Source organism: Oryx dammah, unplaced genomic scaffold (genome assembly GCF_014754425.2).
Source record: "Oryx dammah isolate SB20612 unplaced genomic scaffold, SCBI_Odam_1.1 HiC_scaffold_27, whole genome shotgun sequence".
NCBI classification, from domain to species: domain Eukaryota; kingdom Metazoa; phylum Chordata; class Mammalia; order Artiodactyla; family Bovidae; genus Oryx; species Oryx dammah.
The window spans coordinates 31,181,896-31,206,584 of NW_024070211.1; the positions used below are offsets into that span (position 1 = coordinate 31,181,896).

The window sequence follows — 24,689 nt, forward strand, 5'->3', positions numbered from 1 at the left end:
GGTCAGTGTGGGGAATAATACATACAGATGAGGGTGAGTCAAGGCTGGGAGCATCCAGATGACCAGGACGAAAAGCTTCCTGCTCGTAGAGCCACAACTTCTCTGTTCTTTAGGGACCCAAGAGATGACTGCACAGACATGGAGTCCGAGTCTGTCTTTTATAGGATGTGGCTGCACAGGCACAGCTATGTAGCCGCTCTTGCTCCTGTACCTCAGGGAGCACGCGGAAGACGGGGGCACCCGATCCGACATGCGCTTACTCTCCTTGCTATGTACAAGTGTCAATGCATTTTCCATCGATGGCATCTTCTACCCATTTAATTAGAGCCTGTACTTGCTCAGTGCTTAGCCTTTGCCCTCTGTGAGGTCCCAGAAAGCACTGGCCTTAGCTTACTTCATGTAAATACAAGAAAATAGCACCAACAGCTAACACTCATGGGCTTTCTTGTGCTGGGTATTTTGCTGAGCACTCCATTCTTGTCTCATTTCAATCTCAGAGCAACACGCTGAGTTAGGGTTTGTCATTATCTCCATTTTACAGATGGGGAAACTGAGGTCTGGAGAAATTAAATATCTCCCAAATTAAATACCTAACAAACAGCTAGGGTCAGGAAAAGCCCAGGTGGTCTGGCTCAAGCGTACCCTTTGTACCAGTCCCCTTCACAGCCTTATTACCTGACTGCTGACTGCTATTTCAGGTTTGCAGGTTCTCATAATCCCCCTGGGCTAAGGTGAAAAACCCTCCGCGGGGGAACTCCTTGGAGGACTAGGGGTTAGGACTCCACGCTTTCATTGCTGAGGGCCAAGGTTCAATTCCTCGTCGTGGACCTAAAACCCACAAGCCACATGGTGCAGCCAAGGAAGAAAACACAGGACGCAGAGTGGTCGTTCTAAGAGCACCAACCTCAGGGCCTCTCCATATACACTGACTCCACCCCGCTCCCCAGGGCACTCTTCTACCACGCAGCTGGCACCAGCTTAGCTTGACACACCCTCTGTTCGTTGAGTCTCACATCTACCCTGTGCGGTGTGTAGGCAGGGCAGGCCTTTTATCCCCACTCAGCACAGGGAACGGAACATGACGGGGGTGGAGCATTTGGCAGAGCTGGAATTCTAGCCCAGTTTTCCAGAGGCAACGCCGTTTCCTATTGCTGGTTCTACATCTCAGGGTCACGACGGGGAAGATAAGGAGACTCTCCAGGGCCTTGGGTCTAAGGCTTGCCCTCCTCTCACCAAAGGTCAGCAGACCACTCTCTGGGATTCTCCAGAGTGACTGACAATGGTAATTTCTTGCCAACCAAGTTGCTTCCCTTATTTATCTGTTCCTTGGTCTTACGCTCAAACCACAAATGTGCCCTTGGGGAGAATAACACACTAACTGCCTAATTCTTTCATGTTGAGAGTTCCCGATCCCTTTGTGATAGACAGGAGTCCATTGAGCTAAAAGAGAGGCAAGGCCACAGGGGTATGGGAGACAGCAGAAGGGAGGTGGGGACTGTAAGCCATAGAAAACTCCTTTATAATTTTGCCAAAGTTGGTGCAGCACACTCCAGACAGCTTGCTGAGTGGAAGAAGGAGGCCTCCATCTTCTCTTTGATCTTCTCTCTCTCCCTCTCACACTCATTCTTGCTGACCTAGCAGTGTTAAAGCATGCCAGGATTCAAGAGGGGGTTCAGGTGATCAGGATGGGGTTCATTGGAGCTCTCCTGAAGAAAAGGCAGAGACAGTCTAGTTATTAATGAGGTAAACCATTCACCAGGGTCTTAGGAGTCAAGGAAATAATTCCAAAGACTACATTCTCAAAGTTCATCATTTTTTAGCACGGCTGGGTTGTTGTTCAGTTGCTTAGTCGTGTCTGACTCTTTGCAACCCCATGGACTGCAGCATGCCAGGCTTCCCTGTCCTTCACTGTCTCCTGGAGTTTGCTCAAACTCATGTCCATTTAGCCGATGATAGCATCCAACGATCTCATCCTCTGTCTACCCCTACTCCTCCTGCCCTCAATCTTTCCCAGCATCAGGGTCTTTTCCAATGAGTCGCTCTTCAAATCAGGTGGCCAAAGTATTGGAGCTTCAGCTTTAGCATCAGTCCTTATGAATATTCAGGATTGAGTGCCTTTAGGATTGACTGGTTTGACCTCCTTGCAGCCCAAGGGACTCTCAAGAGTCTTCTCCAGCACCACAGTTCAAAAGCATCAATTCTTTGGCACTCAGCTTTATTTATGGTCCAGTTCTCACATCTGTACATGGCTACTGGCTTACCAGCTACTTTATGTGACGTTGGGCAGATGGCCTATTCTCTCCAAACTGTTTCCTCAATTGCAAAACGAGGCTATAAGAGGCCTACCTTCTCAAGATCAGGTGAAGATCAAATGAAAGAAAGTGTTAGTGCTCAGTTGTGTCCAACTCTTTTCAACCCCATGGACCATAACCCGCCAGGCTCCTCTGTCCATGGAATTCTCCAGGCAAGAATACTGGAGTGGGTTGCCAGTCCCTTTTCCTGGGGATTTTCCCAACTCAGGGATCGAACCCAGGTCTCTTTACCGTCTGAGCCATCAGGGAAGATCAAATGAGATCATATAAATTCTTTGTCAACTCTAAGCCATCATTATTCCTCATTCACTGATCACCTTTACCCCTAATTGGCTGCTGTACACAAAGTAAGTACCAGAATCTGCCATTAAATTGTTTTACTGGAAGAGATAAAAAGGCAACACAAATTGAAAAAATAGTTAGCATAAGAGAGCAAACTTGGAGAGACAGTCCTGGATGGAAGTCAACAGCAGCCTTGACAAAGAAATGCCAAGTTCTCTAACCTTTGCACTATACTTCAAAGGGCATTGGCCCCTGACTCACAGGTAACACAAATATTTTTTACTCCAATGTATTTCTTCATTCAACACACTCATCGCATTCTCCCTGGGTTCTCTCCATGTTTATCAATATTATGACTGCCTTTTAAACAGAAATCCAAGTGTGATAAAAATATCACAGGCTCTTATTTAAAATGCCAGTTTCTGGGTTCCATACCTAGAGACTCTGGGGTGAGCCTTACAAGTTTGCACTTCTGGGCAACCCCAGACCCATCCTTTCAGACACTCTGCATTGGTTAAGCCCCAAAGGGGATGGGCTGTGATCATTAACTACCCAGTATATTGTTAATGCCCAGCACTCAGAAAAGATGCTTGCAAATAAACAAGGCACGCCAGGAAGTCTGAACGTTTGCTTCTTAGAGAATGTCACACTTTGTCCCCAGTATCATTTCACAACTTCAACCAGTTGCATAACTCCTACCCCTCCTTAAGAAAGAAATTCCAGCCACATCAGTTTTCCCGTAGTGAACTTTTCTGACACCCCCAGGCTGGATTAAGTGAACCTCGTTGCGGTTCCACAGATCCCAGACCAGACCAGCACTTACTTTATATTCCATTTGTCGACCTCACTGCTAGTCTTTCCCCCACTAGCAAGGAGTTTGCTCTCTTCCTAAGGACAAGGGCTGTATCTCCTTCTCTTTTGTATTTCCACCATCTAGACCAGTGACCGGCACTAAATCAGCCGTGATTAATGAAATGAACCATTTTGTTCAATGGAATAGGATGGGACAGGTGTATAAACACCTTGGGATGAAGAGAGACAAGGCCCTCTGTGATGTTCTAGTACAAGGACCCTCTCCTCCCAGGATGAGCCACGTGATGTATGTGGCTGGTTTTCAAGGAATGGAGATTTTGTTCTCATCCTTGGTTTAGGGATTTTGAGAAATTGTTTCAAGGAATAGGGCATCAAGAGATGCTCCTTTTAATGCTGTGGACATGTCTCTTAGTTTTTCATACCAATTTTCACACCTTGAAGCAGGTGTTACAATTAGGTCGTGTCAGAGGACCGTTCGCACAAAGACTGTATTTGTTTCTGTAGGAAATTGTCATACACTGTGCCACTCTTTATCCGCACCTGATCATCTCCTATAAGGGGGTTCCCCCCCCCCGCCCCCACATTGTGGAACTCCATATGGCCATGTGACTGACTCTGGCCAAGAACTGTGGGCAGCGGTGATCAGACTCACCCCTAGAGGGAGGCTGTACTGTAAGAGCAGGTCCCAGAACAAAGAAGATAATGACAGAAGCAGAGCACCAACTGACCCACAACAGACACAGAGTGTGGGCAAGAAGTGGACATGTTTTTGCCGTAAGCACTGGCATTTAGGAGCTGTTGCTGCCATGTAACCTGGCCTTTCTTAGCTCGTACACAGATGCCCACATGCTCCCTTTTTTAATCAATGAAAATGTTCACACACAACTAGGCTCATTTTGTGATTTTAAGAAACATAATTCTTTTTCCTTTCTGGCCATGTTGTACAGCTTACAGGATCTTAGTTCCCCAACCAGGGACCTAACTGGTGAGAATGCCAAGTCCCAACCATTGGACTGCCAGGGAAGTCCCAGAAAATATATTTCTTAACATACACCTCTGCGGGTCTCAGTTCCCATGTCTGTAAAATAAGAAAAAGAATAATATAATATCAATTGTTAATTAAATGTTTATCATGTGTCAAGGCTGTTCTTTGGAAAAGTATACCATTTTATCCTTACAACAACCCAGTGAGGTAGGTGTTATCCTCCTCATTATATAAAGGAGCAGAGGCCTAGAGAGGTTAGGAAACTTGCCTGAGGATATAAAATACTGAGACTAGTTAATGATGGAATGCAAATAATCTGGCACCAGAGTCTGGTCTCCTGACTTCTGTGCTATGTCTGTGGGTTCACCTCTAATATCCAGTCTGTCTGGGACCCATGAAGGCTCTGTGACATTGCCATATGGTAACAACTGCCCTAGGTCTTCAATTTTGAAACCGAGACCCATTTCCACCACTGCCCTTCTCTTGTAGGTTTAAGACATCATTTGTGCCATGCTTTGAACATCTTGGAAGGCAGCAGAGGCATGGGGGTGTGGGGTGCCCCGGTCCGCAGAGGATGCACCTCCCCCCAGGGCAGGGTCCACTCCAGTTATTTTCCAAAGTCGCAGTCTTGCTGCATGAGAAATGTGCTGCCACGGCAGAAAGTCTTCCTGCTCCTGCCAGGAGACTTTTATATATACATGGAAATGGCTCACTGGAGAAATGGGAGCCAAGGAGGGGGGGCTTCCTTTGGGGGGAGTTGGGGATGAAGGGGTGTGGGCTCATCGTGTGGCTCTGGATTCAGGTTTGCAGCTTCAGGTTGCAGGGAATTTGGTTCATTTAATCCTAATAAACCTCACAACAGGCACACTTAGAAGGCATGAGTGGAAGGCCAGCTCCTTCCATAGAAGGACACTGGTGGGAAAACACACAGACTTCCCGTATCTTGAGCCCAGTTAGACCCTGCAAGGAACCGGCATCCATCTCCCTTCTGCTATTTTGAGAAGACATTTCCATTCTCTGTGGACCTCCCTCCTGATGACCTGGTTCTAGAGGGTAATAAAAGCTCGAGTTCAATTGACCTGAAAAGAAACTGGTTCCTTCAGAGGCAGAGAAATACCAAACCAAGGGCCTCCAGTCTCTCGGCTTGAGGGCAGTAATGAAGCTCTCTCCCATCAACCTGCACCCCGAACCACCCTGAGCTTCTTGTAGATCCAATCTTGGGTTCTGGTCAGGGACGGAGCCCTGAATTAGACTCCTGGCTCTGTGATCATGACTGTGGGCAAGCCACTTTGCTTCTCTGAATCTGCACCTCCGTCTCTTTGAAATGATGGAGTTGGAGAAGACAAGCTCTAAGGATGCGATCGTAGCAGTGTGAGTCTAGGATGCCGTGAGATGTGTGGTTCTGGGACCATACTGGCATAGCTGTCTTGCCTCACCATTAGCAAGAATAGCAACACTGGTTTACCCCCTCCCATACACTGTCTTCCCTAACTGTATTGGAAGCCTAGAGACTCAACTTCTGTCCCTCTGTCTACCTTCCAGCAACATGTAACTCTCCTCCTGTCCCCACGAGCAGTGTGTACTGCCTGTGCAGTGGGAATACAGACGGATGCCACCAAGTATCTGCCATGTCATCAGCCACTTTGTTTTGACCCTCAGCAGCTCTGGCAAAGGACATGATAGAATTACTGTTGGCATGTATATGAGTTTCACTCACCTGCCTTCCACCTCACCTGTTAGCTGAGTTCACGGATATTTGGTTTCCATTTTGGCATCTCTTAAAAGAGTAGAGCTGAAGTATGAGAGGGACAACCTGGATTTTTTAAGGGCCCCAAACAATATGGTTTGAGTGATCCCTGTGTTTTTCTACAAGAAAGTGTTCTATCAACCACTGATGGTCAGTAACATCAACAAATCCACCCCCTGCTCAGCCTCCTCTGATCACAACCCCAGTGGCCCCCTTCAGCTGCTCCTCACCACGCCTTCCTTTGGGCAACTAAGTGCTCACTCCCTTCCCTGCAGGGGAGCCTCCTGCGGTACTGCCCCCTACCCCCAGATGATCTTGGCCCTGACTCATTGGTGCTGACTCAAAGAAAAGAAAAGCAGACCCCTCAGGCAGCCTGAGGGTGGACCTGGGCCAGAGCCTGCAGGAGTGGGCGGGAGGGCCAGCAGAGGCGGGGAACCCATCAATCAGCCTGTCACCAGGTCTTTGCTGGACCCCTCCCCCACTCCCAACCGGGCCTGGGTCGGCACAGTGGGGTCCAGAAAAGGAAGGGGAGAAGACAGGCGTCTTTATTTTGTAGCAATTACAGATGTGAAGATGGAGCTCATTCCTTTTGGGGGTCCTTCCCCCAGTGAGGCGACCCACCATCACTCACAGGAGGAACGTCTGAGCACCGCCAGGATAGGCCGCCACGGTGGAGCTGAGGGAAAGGGGCAGCCAGGGTAGAGTTCTGAAGCTGTATTTGCAGATTCAGACAAAAGACTGAGATAGTGTCAGCTGTTTATAAAAAAGAGAAAAGGCAAATGGAAATTATGAGGAGAGTTTAATGCCCCCAAATCCACTCCCTAGGTACTACCATTTCCTTCACCACCCTCCACATTCTTCTATAGGCTTGCCGGCTACAGGACAGCCGGCTTCTATGAGTTAAAGCACTGCGCTTTTAAAATGTCCCTACTAAAACTATGCTACTCTAGGAGTGTCCTTTTAACCCTCTTAGTACCTAGGACTGCATTTGCAGAGAAAGAATACAGGCCTATAAAACATTCAGGGACACAGAAAAGTGACTTGAGGATGAGGAGGCCAAACTTTAGAAATCCAGCAAGAACGAGAATGCTGACTCAGCTGCTTCCCAGTGTGTAACTGAACTGGGGGCAGTGAGTCAGGCCCCGTGGGGCGTGGTCTCCCTATCTAGTGAAGAGGAGTAAAGCCACAGCCACACAGGGACTCGTGAGGGGAGGCACAAGGCTGCACTGCACAGGCACATCTGTCCAGGAAATGATACATGGCACTGAGTGAAAAATGGGAAGAAATAAGCCCGTGGGGAAGGAGCACCAGAGAAGACGGCACTTTCTCACTGTCTCCTTCTTCTGAGACCAGGCTTGATGAGCAAAACTTACCAAGAGCTCCCTCTGCTGTCCATTCTTACACTCACCTTCCTGCATCAAACACGATATGCCCGCAGTCCTGAGTCCGAGGCTCAGAATGTGCACGTGACCTAATTTAATCAGTCGAGTCCTGTTTGTACTTTATTAACATTACTTCTTGAAAACCTTCTTTCCTTTCCATTCTGTTGTTCCCTCCCTAACTTTATGCCTTTGTCTCAGGCCTGTGTCGGCCCTCCCATCACCAAAATCCCTCATGGTGCATGACGCTCAGGAAACCTCAATCTTTTTATCTGTAACAAGTTAAGTTTTCTCTGAAGTTCAAGCCACTAAAATAACAGAGCTAAAGCTGGAAAACAAAACTTCTAGGTCCAAAATTCATCCTTTCCCCACATTCCTCTCTCTCTCTGAAGTGTGTGACCTTAGACATAACATTTAACTTTTCTAAGCTACTTTTACCTTGTCTGGAAAATGGAAGAAAGAACTGTATTAATCCCATGAGTCTGGTGAGAAGAGAAAGGGAGACAACGCAGGAGCAAAGGAGAGTCAACAACAGAGAGAGCGTGACCAGTACTTGCTATGATCTTCAAGCACAATGCAAGTTCAGTGCTTAGAGTGGAAACAGAACGTGACAACAGATGAGACTGGAAAGGTAAACAGGAGTCAAGTCCAGAAGAGCATAGGAAAATATGGTCCCACAGTCACTTGGCGCAGGCTGCCTCGAGGATTACATGAGCTAACACAGGTCAACAATCAGGCTCACAGCAAGGTCACGTTAGGGATTCTTGATAAAACCCTCCTGCTGCTAGTCACAACTTGAAAGCAGGGAAATTTACAAGCAGAACAGCCGTGAGTTGATGAGGAAGGAATAGTTGATGATTAAGGAATAGTGGTTTGGGAGGGAAGAAAGACTTCGAAAAAAGAACATCAGGAAAAAGAAGTGAAGATCCAAATCAACCCTGTAACACTGGCCTTTGAACCTTAACAAATTACACCATTTCAGGTGCACATGTGCACACCCATGCACACGCACAGCTCCCTCATCAGAGACGAGCCCCTCTCATACTGGCTCCCTTTTAAGTCATACCTCCCTTGAGCAATCCATTGGCTCTGCCCAGTAGTGGGGTCATGAGGGCATCTCCCTGCATCTGTGCAACCTTTTGACTTACTCTGGGGGGCTACTGGTTTGTGTCTTCATTGCTTTAGTTACTCAGTTAGAAAGTCCAGGGTTTTGACAGTGCATTTAATACGTTCCTCCTGTACTGATCTTTTTAAAGAAAGAAAAAAAAATTATTGAAGCGTCTGAAAATATGGTCAAGAGACCTGTACACCCTAAGTTTGAGAAATGCTTCATAAACAAAACCTTATTCAATTAAACATATTTCAAAGATGCACTAACACTACAAGAGATTTTACAACTGGTATAATAATTTTATTATTAATGAAAATACTAAATTAAAACTTTCTCTTCAAACTAGCACACCCTAGAAAATACATCCAAGTTCATTTTAATTATAAGTGGTTTGTCCCAAAAGACCTATAATTATTAAATCCTGTGGTTTCTTTCCTTACTTAGGCTGCTTGACATTATGGAAATTTTAAAATAACTCAAGACTTACTAAACTGTAATTTTATACAAGCTCCTAGCCATTTGATTACGCCCTCCAGATCAATCTTCCAAATCTTACACTTCATTGCCAGGCTATGTTACTTTCTTCTGGTTATCCTGTATCACCCCCTAGCGTCATATATGTTGCTTGCAGCCAAAACATGACGACAAATCTCTGCTGTGTTGAGGAATGAGTATCTGTAGATAAGTACTTTCTTGGTTTACAGATTAGGTTCCCAAAGAATATATGTAAACCCATCAGGTTCCAAGGCCAAATTACACTATATACTTGCGTGCTGTGCTTAGTCGCTCAGTCGTGTCCGACTCTTTGCAACCCCATGGACTGTACCCCACCAGGCTCCTTTGTCCACAGGATTCTCCAAGCAGGAATACTGGAGTGGGTTGCCATGCCTTCCTCCAGGGCATCTTCCCAACTCAGGGATCAAACCCAGGTCTCCCACACTGCAAGCGGATTCTTTACCAGTTGAGCTACCAGGGAAGCTAAACCTCCAAAAAGAGAACTAGTGACCATACCACGGCACCTTATGAAATCTGCTCCTAAAGTCACAAAACAAATGGTGAATATAGTGATATACACTCAACAATGATCACTCCTGTTTTCCCCTGCTGACATTTCCAGAGATACATCAATGTTTAATGCCAGTTCAGGAAAATCAAGCAGCAGGCTTCAGCAACAGAGAACAAAACCATAGATAACGATGGCTCGTCTCTTTTATTTCTAAAAATGATTAGCATCTATTACATCTTGAGCTGCTGGAATACTCCTTGGTATTTTTTTAGTTTTTGCTTCATAGAATTATTATTTAGAAATTAACTAATTAACATCTTTTCTGGCTTATGACGACTCCAACTTGCTGGGTCTTCTTGCTCCTTGGCATTGACTTTGTAGAACTTATCAGTTCTCCCTATTTCCTCCTGGTTTTTCAGTTATTGTTCAGTATGCTCCTCATGAACATCTTCAGACCCATCCTCACCTACTTATCTAGTATTTCCTATCTTCATCAGTGGCCCAGAAATGCTAAAAACTTATGCACACATTTTTTTTGTTTAACGATATGTCACTTTGTTTCTAGCAATACTGCTTTCACCCCATGGATTAGTGTTTTCAGGTTATAACTTTATCTTTTTACTTTAAACCTTTCTGTATCTGTTTTTAATGTGTCTGTATCCTTCTATTTTATCATTTATATCTGATTCTTTAGGTCTTTCTTTAATCTTTTCCTATTCCTTTTAATTGCTTTTTAATTCTATTTCCACTGGTTAGTTATACATTATTTTCTATCCTTTTAATGATTCCAGAGATTACAACACATACTTGATTTGTAGTTTGACCTCTTGCCGAATGATCCAAGAACTCTGGAACATTTCAATACTGTTTATCCTTTCTCAACCTATATGCTGTTGCTATATTTTAGTCTTACCCCAAATGTTTTAGTGCAGTCTATATTTACTTATACAGTCTAAATCCACTTGCATTTACTTCCCTACTTCCCCCTTTTTTGCTGACTCATTATTTCTTGCATCTTCAAGTCTTCTCATGCACTTTCTGTCCAGTGGGCAGATCTGCAATCATAAACTCTGTCTTGTTTGAAGTTGTCTTTATTTCACCTTTATATTTTAAGAATACAGCCACCGAGTACAGCATCTGAAGATACACATCTATCATCTTGGAAGAGTCTGCTGTTAAGAAGTCGGACTGCCTTAGTGCTGCTCTGTTTTTGCTACCAGCTGCTTTTAAGATATTCCTTTTGTCTTTGCTATTCATAATACTATGAGATTCTTAGGGGTGATTGTCTTTGTATTTATTTTGCCTAAGGCTTACAGGGAGATTCTTCAATCTGTGGCTTGATGTATTTTGATTGATTTGGGAAAATTCTTACCCATATCATCCCTCCTCTTTCTCCTTTTGGAACTCGTTACACACGTATTAGAGCTCTTCATTTTAGCTCCTGTCTCTTATACTTATTCGTTCCTTTCCCTTGTTTTGGTGCTCCTGCATTTCTTTTGATTTTTGTAGCCACTGATTCTCTCAACCTGTATCTAATTTGTTGTTAAATTTATCTATGGAGTTCTAATTTTAGCTAGTAAAATTTTCAGTACAAGAATTGTCTTTTATTTTTGGATGACATTCTTAGTCTTGTCTTTTATTACCTTGTTCATATTAAGTAGTTACTTTTAAGTTAAGTGTCTGAAACTCTACCGTTTGGACACCCTCTGGATCTGTTTCCATTGTCTATTGTTTGTCTTGGTTTTTTAAATCAAACTCTCATTTCTTTGTACACTTGTTTTTACTTACATTCCAGATATCATATATTAAAAAGCATAAAGATAATTTGAAGTTGAGAATATCTTTTTGTTTTCCAGAGAATATTTACATTTGCTTCTCACAGGCAGCTAAGGCAATTCTAAATTAACCAATCCAATCATGGACTAAGATGATTCACAACTCATCTGGCTTATTTCTTGCTCTCTTCTACTCCCAGTGTGGAGCCTGCTGGAGTTTTACTCCATACTGGGATCTCACCCAATCAAAGGAAGAACCTGGGCAACTTTAGGAAATCTTAGAGGCAGAAATTCATGATCTGCCTTTACTTCCACTAAAAGACTCAGTTCCAAATAAACCTCTCTGTGTCTGACTGCCCAATTTACAAATTCCCAGAAGAAATCAGGTTTGGTCAGTTATATCAGTTTGTATCAGGTGACAGCAGGATGGTTTACCTGAAGCAACTGTGCAAGGAGGAACAGGGGAAATAAACATCATGACTCCCCTTTCTTCTCGTTGGCCAAGTCTTCTGCTGTTGCCTATTTACTGAGCCTAACCGGAAGGCAGAGGACAAGCAGACACACTGCCACAGCCTGTAAGGCAGAGAATCTCCTGGAGCAGAACTGGGTGGTAAAGATGATGTATCTGAAGAGATTCCCTTTTCTGCTTGTTTCTTCAGTGGCACAAAGAACTCAAAATGATCAAAGAACTGCCTCAAACAGAACTGAGACTGTGTTCCCTGGAAGAACATTTCTTCCTCAGGCACTAAGACCTTGAAAAACCATCAAATTCAAGGTCACAAAGCAAGAGAAACAAAAAATGCCTTCAGCAGGTCAACTGGTGTAATCCTCAGTGGTGTGAGTCCCACTTCAATCCACTGATTGACCCATGCATCCAGGAGGGAGAAAGCACTGTATACTGTTAGATTTAAGGCATATCCTGTATCTTGTAGAACAGTACCCAGCCTCACAGAAAGTTAACTCCCAGCTGGTCCTATAACCGAGCCTTTGGCAAACCATCAAGTCTATTAGGCAAACTATCTCCAGGCAATGGGGCACGTGGTAAAACACATGACTTCCATGCGGCAAGTCAACTGCAGCAATTCCTTCACTTTCTTCACTGTCAGAGACGACATCGTATAGGTATCACAGTGATGAATTAGGAGTTCTGAAAGCCCATCTACACTGATGCTGGGCAGACATGTTGTAGGCAACAAAGACAAACCCATACCCATACCACCTGTCAATCTCTAAGACAAACTGCGGTCCTTTGCACGATGGAAGTTATGCAGTATAATCACTTGTCCAAGCGGCACCCCTAGGGAATGGTGGGTATCATTTTAGCTCAGCATTGGCCTCTTGCTGCAGTGTGCCACTGAGCATAGCCAACACCAGGTCATCCTTGATAAGGGGGAGGTCCATCTTTTTGAGCTCACACACAGGCTCAATCCCCACTATCATGACTGTTTTGTTCATAGGCCTGTTGAGCAAGCCCCAAGGTAGTGGCTGGTGAAAACTGCTGACATCCACAGAATGGGTTATCTTATTTATCTGCTTAGTGAAAACAATATCCATAGTAAATGCTTTTTGTAAGCATTCACATAGGATCTAAATATCAAGAAATATCTACAAACTTATCCCTGCAACATTCTTGTCACCAGTCTTTCTTATTCAACTCTTGGACCAGCTGCTAACCGAGCTGGTAAAGTCTGAGACGTTGGAGCAGGTTTAAGTTGTGGTCCAAGACACTTAAGTCTCTACAACCTAGCAAAGTGAACATTCCATTTTAGAAGGCTGCTGCACACATCTGCTTTTATAATTTTACGGACCACGTAACAGATGGGCAGTTTCAGATGCATAGAAACTTTTATGTTCAGACATTCTACCAGTAGCAAACCACAGCTACCTTTCCAATGAATAACAGATGGTAGAAATCGCTAACTCCAAACCCTACTGCATGTGATTCTTCTGGAGCATCGCTGAGCAGCTCTACCACTGGCACGTGCTAGGTCACAGATGAAACGGCAGAGTAACTTGGACAATGACTTGGACCTGCTCCAAAGTCCTTTCTCCAGTCTCCACTCCAAATGGATTGCCTTACAGGTTTCTCAGTAAATGGGACAGGTAAGCACTCAAATGTGACTTGTTTTGCCCTCCAAATCCAAACAAGTCCAATAAATAGTATGCTTTCTTAATTAGGGGTGGTTTAAAGTGAAGAAACATGCTCATCACTGAAGACAGGCAGTCTTATCTAAATTACCATACACATGTCAAAGGCATGTAAGGTTCACAATACTTCTGATTTCACTTTGGTCCAGTTATTTCATCAGTGTAATGGAGTACTACCTTTTGAGACACCAACATGATCAAGATCCATCTGAATTATGACAGAATGTGAACTGATAGCCTTGAAGTAAAGAACGTATACTGCTACCCCAGTGATGTGAAAGCAAATTCTGATTACTTTGCATATAGGGATGAGGGGAAACATTTGTTAGGTTAATACCACATCAGGGTCAGAGGTGTTGCTTTCCTCCAATATAGAGTGGAGACTGATTATGACCAAGAACACTGCTCATGACAATTTCAGTTGTTCACTAGTTATCATTCATCGGATTCCTCATGTATTCTTTTTACTATATTTGGGGTGTGTTTGAGGTGCATGGGGAGGGGAGGAGCAGAGGAGTACAATTCTAGGTTTGTGCTTGACCTTTCCAAACCTAAGAGCCTTCCCTCCATCAGCCAAGGAATGAAAGAAAGGACTTCACCAGTTACTAAGCATACTCAGTGCCATTCTACATGCCGGGAATGAGGGAAAAACCTTAGAGTGGGAGCCTGCACTCCACACACCCAATGATGATTTGACCCAAGAGACCATCTGACTTCCATAAGCTCACAGTCTGACCATGGTCAACGGCTTTCAGGTTTCCACAATTTACAGCCTGTACTTGTAGCCTGGTTGTAATGTTCTTCAGTGAGTTGCAATTTACAAGGTGGTTTGAGGGACAAATTTTAAATTAGGTGAGTTAATAAGTTTGATGTTACAGATATTTGCCCTTCTAAAATTATAGCCAATCTGATTCCTCTAAGAGGATTTTTCCAGTTATGTGTTGTTCTGATGAGACTGTCTACTAAGATGCCAAGGATCAGAAATGCAACCCGTTAAGCCACTTGAACTCTCTTCAGGTTTTTGACTTCTGAATAACGCCCAAAAGACATTAACATTTTGTCTCAGTTCCTCCACTGCTGTGAAAACTGCCTTGGTTTCTTCATCTTACAATCCAAGTCCTTTTCTTCTAGCCTGTGAAGCACTCAATTATCCTCCAATAAACATTCCCTTTGCTTTAGTTAGTTCAAGTCAGTCTCTTACATGCAATCAAAAAACTCAAAACTCAAACAGGCAGGAACTGGGGCAGCTCTGTAATCTTGGCAAGAGTCCATGAACTTTTTCCAAAGTTTAGTGCTTTACCTTGGCATTATCTCGGTTTATCATTTTATTCAGATTCTCTAAAAAGCAATGATTTGCTCCACTCAGCCTATCATGCATCCAGCCCTTTCCAACAGTGCTTGGGGAAATTCTTTCATGATTCATGTGCAAAAGCAGCCAAACTGTAACTTGTTTTCTCGAGATTGGAGTAAGCTAAAGTGACTAATGAACTTAACCCCTGACAGACTGACATTGACAACTTCACACAGGTAACACAACCACAGGTAGACATAATGCAACCGAGTAAAATACATCTTCTCCTTACAGGAAACACACAAAAGCTCCAAGAATTTTAACTGTAGTGTGCTCCAGATTATAGGCATGCCATATGGTTGTATGCAGGCACACACCCACACCCACAAACAGGGCATGTTAGCTTCCTGTATCAAAAAATCTTGCTTTAGCCCCCCATCCCCCTTGAATCAAATGTACCTTTTAACACTCTTCCTGGTTCCCCAACACCCTAACTCACTCTTCTGTCACAGGCAGTTTCCCTCTTGATTTCACTGAAGAGAGAGATGCTGGAGATACAGCACCACTATCTCTAAACTTGACACACTCTCTCCAAGATCCACACCATTATTGAGTGTTCTGAAGCCAAACCGACCTAACTTGTTGAGGGGAAAACTATTATATATCCTTCACAGGTGAGAAACCTAAAGAAAGAGTAAACATGTCTGGGGCCACTAGCTAGAAAGAAATTTAAATCCCTACTACTGACTCTAGAACCTGTGTTTTTAACCACTATGATACATTTTCTTGTTTTTGTCTTTTCTAATTTTGTTATTTCCAAATAAATTTTGGGAATGTGTTCCAGAGTTCAGGTAAAGAAAAATTAGATTAAGACTGAAATTGCCGTATATACAGAGTTACCTTGGAACACTTTTACCACATAAGTTTTCCAAACCAGAGCTGAATGTAGTAGGACATTAACTTGACCCCTGACTCATTTTGACTCCTGTATCCCAAAACTTATGATAAATGTTTCCGTTCCCTGTTGTTGAATCCTGGCCCAAAGTACTATCAACAACAAAATGGCTTTTGGTTTTTCAGAGGAAGACAGTTAACATGAATCACAACTTTCCTCCCAAAGTTTCTTCTCAGCCCAGTTTTAGGTTCCAAAATTATCTCTAGTACTCATCTCTTACTGATAATCCTTTAAAACAAAGCTCAAGTATCCCCAGCTCTCACCTCCACACTCAAAACAAAACATGCAGTTAGATATGTTCCTGTTTTTGGCAACCTGTATACATGAACAGTATTTAGGATACAATGAGATGGCCTGTAAACGTAGAATCTAGTGAGGAACACAAGCATTAGTCTTTATATTCTGATGCAAAGTCAATTAAACAACTTAGAAAGGCTCAGAAAACTGCTACAGAAACAAGCTAAAGGGTGGGGAAGCAGATTAAGAAGGGACATACTCCTGAGTCCATAAAATACAAGGCAGAGTATAGTGATAAAGCAAGGGTTAGGAGTCAAAAACCTAAATTTTGGCCCTACCCCCACCAGCTGCCTCCTATACTCTTGGAAAAGTCACTTTTTTTTAAAGCTACAAAAATCTTTACTACTTCAACAGCCTTCTAGTTGGTCTCTATCTCCAACTATTTTCAAAAAAAACAAACAAAAAAACCCCCAAGTGTATCCAGGAATATCAGCTCTGGAGTCAAGAATGCATGGGTTGAAATGCCAGCTTCATGATTTACAAGTCATATAACTCTCATGTGTAAATGAAATTATTATCTACGCTTCATTTACTTGTCACGGTATTAAATGATACTCCATGCTCAGAATACCCAGACAAGGCAAATGTTAAAATGTTACCTTAACTCTTACAAAATTCTAATTCTCTACTACAAACTGAATCACACCCAAATTCCAAGCAAACTTAACACAAAAGCCTTCAGTTAAGACTCCAAATTAGAAATCCCAGCTTCCATCATATACTCCATTCCACTATCACACACTGTTCAGCAAAAGAGGTTAACCATACAACCATCCAGGCAGTTTGGTGGAATTGGTGCTTCTTAACCACAGCCAATGAATGCTTATTCACCTCCTTATGCTAATCCAAAATCCCATTCCTGAAGGCCCGTGTCAAACATTTCAAACAAGGGCAATGTATGATCAGACAAAACACCATAAGTTAACAGGCAGTATATGTCATCTTAACCTTTAAAATATTAAAAAAATACATATTAACTGCGATTTAAAAATTGCATTTTCTGGACTAATCTACTTCAAAGAAGTCTATCTGAAATGACTTAGGCTCATAATCTTATGCCATACATCATTTGACTACTGAAAAAAAAGCAACCGGACTACAACCCACCTCAGCATTATTTCCCAAGAAAAATTTAAAGGATTTTAATTAAGCTCTTATTTTAGAAAGCAAAAATAATGCAATGCAAATAAGAACGTCTAAGCAATAAAATTAACAAGCCGAAGTAATTCTGTTAGATAAATTAACCCATTTATTACAGGCTAGCAACGTTATCGAGGGTGGCGCTTCTACTGGTCCTTCAGCTCCTTCAGTCTTCTGATGGCGGACTTGACTGTGACGGCAGAGGTGGTGCTGCAAAGAAAAACAAGGTTGGTTCCACACTAGTCGCATGCGGAGTGGCAGACAGGAACACGCCTCACACTCACAGTGCAACCCCAACGACGGCATCCACTGCCCATCGCATACATCTGACTGCTCACAGACAGGAGAGCACGAAATGAGCAGCAAAGAATGACTGAGAGAGGCTGACTACACTCACTAACAGGGAACGGGCAGAATGTCAGAACAAACTAGTAAATTACAGGATGGTACAATGAGAGATGTCAAGGAAACAATGTCTGAGGCGGCACAGCTGACTAAAGCACACTGTGGAAATGAGGAAACAATGTTTTCCTACTACACTCAGACACTGTACCTGAAAAACCACTCCACCGCATGTGGCAGATGAATACTAATTCATTTATCCATCACAACCAAGAGCACTCTCCATTTTCCCTTTTGTCCACATAGAACCCCAACAAGGTGCTTATATATATATATATATATATATATATATATGTGCTTATATATATATATCTCCATATCATCATTTCAACATTTTCCAGTATTTTATACTGCTTCCATTTTAAATTTAACAAAACCCAAAAATTCTAACTACACTAGCCAAATCATTTTACTATGTGACTAATGCATGGGAAATAGATGGGGAAACAGTGTCAGACTTTTTTTGGCTCCAAAATCACTGCAGATGGTGATTGCAGCCATGAAATTAAAAGACGCTAACTCCTTGGAAGAAAAGTTATGACCAACCTAGATAGCATATTCAAAAGCAGAGACATTACTTTGCCAACAAAGGTCTGTCTAGTCAAGGCTATGGTTTTTCCAGTAGTCATGTATGGATGTGAAGAAAGCTGAGCGCTGAAACAATTGATGCTTTTGAACTGTGGTGTTGAAGACTCTTGAGAGTCCCTTGGACTGCAAGGAGATCCAACCGGTCCATTCTGAAGGAGATCAGCCCTGGGATTTCTTTGGAAGGAATGATGCTAAAGCTGAAACTCCAGTACTTTGGCCACCTCATGTGAAGAGTTGACTCACTGGAAAAGACTCTGATGCTGGGAGGGATTGGGGGCAGGAGGAGAAGGGGACAACATAAGTTGGGCTGGATGGCATCACGGACTCAATGGACGTGTGAGTGAACTCCGGGAGTTGGTGATGGACAGGGAGGCCTGGCGTGCTGCGATTCATGGGGTCACAAAGAGTCAGACACAACTGAACAACTGAACTGAACTGAATGTTGGACAGTACGAGTTTATAAGCTAGCTAAAGGGAAACCATGTCAGCCTTCAGGTTCAGCAATGCATCTCCAGATTAGAGGCCTTCAAGGATGGCCTGAATTGCCAGAATTGGATAAAGTCCAATATAATCAATAACCAACATAAAAGTTTCTCTCTGCAATTGTCACTTGGCCCTTGTCAGTCACAAAGTGGAAGCACCTCAACCAATACTGTTTAGAACAGCAAAGGTGTGTTGGCCAGATGGCCTCACATGTACAGCAATAAGCTAAACGACCTCTTAATTTTTACAAAAACAGCCTGCCAAACAAGTGTTGTTCAGTAGTCAGCCCAACTAGCAGATCTGTTAAAATTAGCCCATCAAGCGACAAACCTGAATTTTGACATGGCCCCCACACTGTCAAACACCGTAAAGAAATGGACTCACTTGTAGGTCCAGGCACCACCAGCTACTGTTTTCATGCAGGAACCACAATGCCAAATGCCCACAGCTCTTCTCTTCATCTTGGTCTGTAAAAGATAATCGATTTTTCCTATGACCAAAGAAAAGCCTTTTATTTTACAAATATCCAGGAGTCTAATAACACTAGGAAGCTAGAAATGGTGTATTTTGTGAGATTATTTTTTTCTAATTTCAGGGTCTCTGGTGCAAAATTTGCATTCATCATGGTGACATAGCCAAGGATGTGAATCACCTGCCCTCTTTCCCCCACCTCCAAAAACAGGATTTCTGCACACAGTAAACAAAAATCTCTAGCAACACCAGCAGACAAAAGTTGACAGAACCATATTCCACAAAGGAGGTTTGACTTAGGCTGGGGCTGTCAAATAATTTCCCCCCTCTTTAGCTCCCAAATGGTTTTAAAGGAAAAGCGTTTGACAAAGCCCGAAGATATAAACAACACTCTTATCTCAAAACTGGTCACCAACGGTGTGTGCAGCTAACTGCTCATCAACTTAGAACCAGCAAACTATTTATGAACTTCCTTCGAGAGGACCCGTATCGGAAGGAAACCACCCCGCCCTCGTCCCTTCGCGTCCAGAGACCATCTTACTTTGCCACAGAAGGAGCAGGTATACTTGGCGTGCTGGCTGATTTCAATTTTCTTCACCATTTTTCTGAGGGAGGCACCATAACGGGTCCCGTACTTGCCCACGATTCCAACCTTCTTGGTGCGTTTCGCCTGTTAGGAATAAGTTAAGAGAGAAAACAGATGTTAGAACTCAGGAACGGGACTTCGCCACTCCATCAAGTTTCGGCGCCTACACACGCCATTCTTCCACCTGCCCACCTAGCTCTCCACCCCCCAACCCTATCCCCGTAAACCCAGGGCCCACGGTGGGCCCGGTGCCCCGGGGGCACCCGGTGAACCCAGCCTGGACGCGCCAGCTCCCGCCAAACCGCCCAAATCTGCGTTCCAGAGGACAGGCGAGGGTACGCAGACCAGGGACACGGGGCGAGCAGGCGAGCAGAGGCAAGTTAGGGCAAATAAACCAAAACAGGGGGCAGATGCAAGCGGATAGACGTTTAGGCCTCATCCTGACCAACACTCACCATGTTAACGCAACCTAGATTCGAGCCCAAGAGGAAGATGGAAAGTGCGCAGGCGCGGTTTTAGGCCGACAAGAGGAAGTGGTGTATGGGAGGCCCAGATAGGAACTGAACTCTATGGTCTGGAGGTTTTCTCGCTCCGGTGCCTCCAGGGTAGTGTGGCCGGAGGCTTCTCTGACAGATTTACGGTGATTTACAAATTGTAGCGACAAACTGTGTAGCAGAAGCTCTTTCACATATCGACATTATCCTACGTATATCTCACGAAATCCTGCAAAGGAGGTACGATTTCCTCCATTTATAGACAAGATTCAGATTTTAAGTAATTTGCTCACTCACTGGCACTTGCTGCTGCTGCTAAGTCGCTTCAGTCGTGTCCGACTCTGTGCGACCCCAGAGACGGCAGCCCACCAGGCTCCCCCATCCCTGGGATTCTCCAGCAAGAACACTGGAGTGGGTTGCCATGTCCTCCAATGCATGAAAGTGAAAAGTGAAAGTGAAGTCGCTCAGTCGTGTCCGACTCTTAGCGACCCCATGGACTGCAGCGTACCAGGCTCCTCCATCCATGGGATTCTCCAGGCAAGAGTACTGGAGTGGGGTGCCATTGCCTTCTCTGCATTGGCACTTAGAGAAGTGCTTAAAATATGATTTCAGATCTCACCGCTTTCTACATTATGCCTTCTAAAAGCGGCAGGCCCTGTGGTTGTGAGTATGGGGATAAACTGAGTTTTGTCTTTATATATTTCTGCATTTTTCTAAATATCTCTTAAAATGAGTATGTATTTATAACTGGAAAAAATGAAAAAAAATCTCTAAGTCCATTAGAAATGTGTACATCTCGCACTCAGATCTTGGTTTCTAATATCATTCTACAATGAAAGGAGCCAGGACTCCTTGGAGAAATGACGATCCCAGGACTGCTGAAGAACATATGCAAGATGAGCCTGGAGTGTTGTAGTGCCAGAAAGTAGGGAAGGGCTTAAAAACCAAAACAAAAAAACCTGCTGTGATGGAGCTATGTCAAAGAGACAAGGTAACCAACTGAAAGAACTCCCAGTGGATAAGTCTGGAAATTTTTGAGGAAAAAAAAATCAAGTTTTGTTGATTTTTTATCCAGAGGAGAAAGTAAATGACCATGAGTCCATGCTGATGTGAATAAATGATTGAATAAATGAATAAATGGGGGAGAAGAGGCAACTCACTCTTGCAGAATTCTGAATAATTTATGTGGATTCTGTGCTCTCTAAGAAAGGGGATGTAACCCTCACTCCTTAACTGTGGGCTGTGTAGAGTGATTCCTTCCAAAGAGCACAATATGGGAAAGTGAGGAAAGAGTAACCACACAGTGGAGAAACCTGCCAAACACTAGCAAAGCCGAGTCAAGGTCAGTATCAACAGTTGTAAATCATGGAGATAGCGTGTCCCTCCGATATGGTGCGACGACAGTGGTACTTTACTTCTGTGGTCTTTCTCCAAACCCACAACCAAAGTCCAATCATGAAAAAAAATAATCAGACAAATGCGAATTGTGAGGTGTCCTACAAAATCAAGATCATAAGAAAACAGAGAGTCTGAGAAATTGTCACAGTCAAGGGGAGCTTAAGGAGACATGAATGTAAATGTAAAATGGGATCCTGGAACAGAAAAAGATTAGGTAAAAAACTAAAGAGCTCTGAATAAACTGTGGACTTTAGTTAATAATAATGTATAAATATTGGTTCATTGGGGGCTTTCCAGATGGTGCTAGTGGTAAAGAATCCACCTGCCAATGCAGGAGACACAAGAGATGTGGGTTTGATCCCTGGGTTGGGAAGATCCCCTGGAGGAGGGCGTGGCAACCCACTCTAGTATTCTTGCCTGGAGCTTGGCAAGCTCTGTGCATAGGGTCGCCAAGAGTCAGACACGACTGAAGTAACTTAGCACTCACGCACATATTGGCTCATTGATTATAATAAATGTACCATACTAATTAAGATGTTAATAACAGAGGGACCTGGGTTTTTTAAAAAGTATATGGGAATTGTGTACAATCTCTTCGATTTTTTTTTTTAGGCCATGCTGCACTGGCATTTGAGATCTTAGTTCCCCAGCCAAGGATCAAACTGGTACCCACTGCAGTAGGAGCATGGAGAAAGCAATGGCAACCCACTCTAGTACTCTTGCCTGGAAAATCCCATGGATGGAGGAGCCTGGTAGGCTGCAGTCCATGGGGTGGCTAAGAATCGGACACGACTGAGCAACTTTACTTTCACTTTTCACTTTCATGCATTGGAGAAGGAAATGGCAACCCACTCCAGTGTTCTTGCCTGGAGAATCCCAGGGATGGGGGAGCCTAGTGGGCTTCCGTCTATGGGGTCGCACAGTCGGACACGACTGAAGTGACCTAGCAGCAGCAGCAGCAGTAGAATTTTTTTTTTCCTTTGCTTCGCTAACAAAAATTTATTATTTTTGTCTTTCTTTTTAATTTAGTTATTTTTAATTGAAGGATAATTGTTGTATATTGTGTTGGTTTCTACGATATATCAACATAAATCAGCCAGAGGTATACATATACCCACCCTCCCTCTTGAACCTTCCCCCCACCTCCCACTGGGAGCAAGAAGTCTTAACCACTGCAAGGGAAGTTTCTCTGCATTTTTTTTTTAATTTATTTATTTATTTGGCTATACCAGTCTTAGTTTCGACATGTGGGATCTAGTTCCCTGACCAGGGATCAAACCTGGGCCTCCTGCACTGGGAGCATGGAGTCTTAGCCACTGGACCCAGGGAGGCCCCCTTTTTTTTTTTCTTTTTATAAATCTTAAACTTTTCTAAAACATAAAGTCTATTTGAAAAAAAAAAAACAAACCACAAGCCAAGATCACAAGTGAACTCCATGAAAGCAGAGTCTCAGTTGCCCACCTTTGCATCCCAGGGCTGAGCACAGAGCCTGGCGTGACAGTGGTGATGGATACATGTTGCGTAGGGAAATGGTACCTTGCATGGTATAATGCTGATGATGAGTTTTTAAGGGGATTTTTATCTGTCTGGGCTTCTCTGCATTTCAAGGTCAATCCACTTATGTTAGAACTAAAAAAGGCTTTAATATAGCTCCAAGTGGAAACTGAGGTCCAGAGAGGTCAAAGGACTTGCCCAAGGTCATAGAGCCAATGAGTGACTTCCAGGCCAGTGCTCTTGCTACTGTGTCACAAGATGTGAGCTGATTCCACAGCTGCAAAATGAGTATACCATAACGTCTAAGATTCTTGAAAAATGAAAGTGTTCGTCCCTCAGTTGTGTCCGACTCTTTGTGATCCTATGGACTGTATGTATCCTGCCAGGCTCCTCTGTTGATGGAATTTTCCAGGTAAGAATACTGGCCTGGGTAGCCATTCCCTTCTCCAGGAAATCTTCCAGACCCAGGGATCAAACCTGGGTCTCCTGCATTGGAGGCAGATTATTTATCTTCTGAGCCACTAGAGAAGCTTAAATAACATCTATGAAGTGCCTAGTGAGCATTTCTAAATGATGGTTATTATTGTTGAGATGATGATACCTGATTTAAATATCTCTTGATGCTTTATCAGTCCTGTTTTCTGTTCTCCCACACTCAGGGAACTACAACAGATTTGTTTTCTACTTTTACCTTAAAAAATATGCCCATCTCTTTTCTCTTTAATTTCTGTAGCTTGAACACAATGAGACTATTAAAGTCTTGGCCATTGCTACCTGCCTCATGGGTACCACCGATGGAGTAGGGTGTGCTCAGCATCCCTCAGTTTCACCAGAGGCTCCATTCACACATTCTCTGTGCCTCGAGGATGAAGGATGGCAGAGGGCCAAGGAAATCAATTTCTCTTCCCTCAGAAGAGAAACACACTGCCTTTGGGGGATGATTTCTGGAAATTTCTTTACCCAAACTATTCCCTGCCTCCAGAAAACTATAAATTAAAATATATTGGAAACAAATGGGACTGGTGAAGGAGTGTTGAGGAACAAGCACTGGGGAATTCCCTAGTGGTCCAGCAGTTATCGCTCAAAAGTGTCCGACTCTTTGTGACCCCATGGACCATAGCCCACCAGGCTCCTCTGTCCATGGGATTCTCCAGGCAAGAATACTGGAGGGGGTTGCCATTTTCTTCTCCAGGGGATCTTGCTGACCTAGGGATCAAACTCAGGTCTCCCACATTACAAGCAGATTCTTTACTGTCTGAGCCACTGGTGAAAGTGAAATCTTGGGCTTCCCAGGTAGCACTAGTGATAAAGAACCCGCCTGCCGATGCAGGAGACACAAGAGATGAGGGTTTGATCTCTGTGTAGGGTAGATCCCTTGGAGGTCATGACAACCCATTCCAGTATTCTCACCTGGAGAATCCCCATGGACAGAGGAGGCTGGTGGGCTATGATCCCTAGGGTCACAAAGAGTTGGACTCAACTAAAGCGACTTAGCAGGCACACCAGTGGTTATGACTCAGCACTTTCACAGT

General features: G+C 43.7%; 1 protein-coding gene across 4 annotated transcripts; it reads right to left on the reverse strand.

Moving 5' to 3' along the window:
- Window positions 1-1,496: 1,496 nt before the first annotated feature.
- RPL37A (ribosomal protein L37a) lies at window positions 1,497-20,334 on the reverse strand. Of its 4 annotated transcripts, XR_005718986.1 has the most exons (6): window positions 20,227-20,334; window positions 19,727-19,855; window positions 19,099-19,181; window positions 17,358-17,451; window positions 6,771-6,892; window positions 1,502-1,706 (listed from the first exon to the last, which is right to left on the reverse strand). XR_005718986.1 is itself a non-coding variant. In XM_040228420.1 (5 exons), the coding sequence occupies exons 1-4, from the start codon at window positions 20,227-20,229 to the stop codon at window positions 17,388-17,390; spliced, it is 279 nt and encodes a 92-aa protein (XP_040084354.1). In that variant the 5' UTR covers window positions 20,230-20,334; the 3' UTR covers window positions 1,497-1,706; window positions 17,358-17,387. The 4 variants fall into 4 exon arrangements, 3 of the variants coding, with proteins under 3 accessions (XP_040084354.1, XP_040084355.1, XP_040084353.1); XM_040228420.1 differs by lacking the exon at window positions 6,771-6,892 and having other exon boundaries at window positions 1,497-1,706; XM_040228421.1 differs by lacking the exons at window positions 6,771-6,892; window positions 17,358-17,451.
- Between the last annotated feature and the right edge of the window lie 4,355 nt (window positions 20,335-24,689).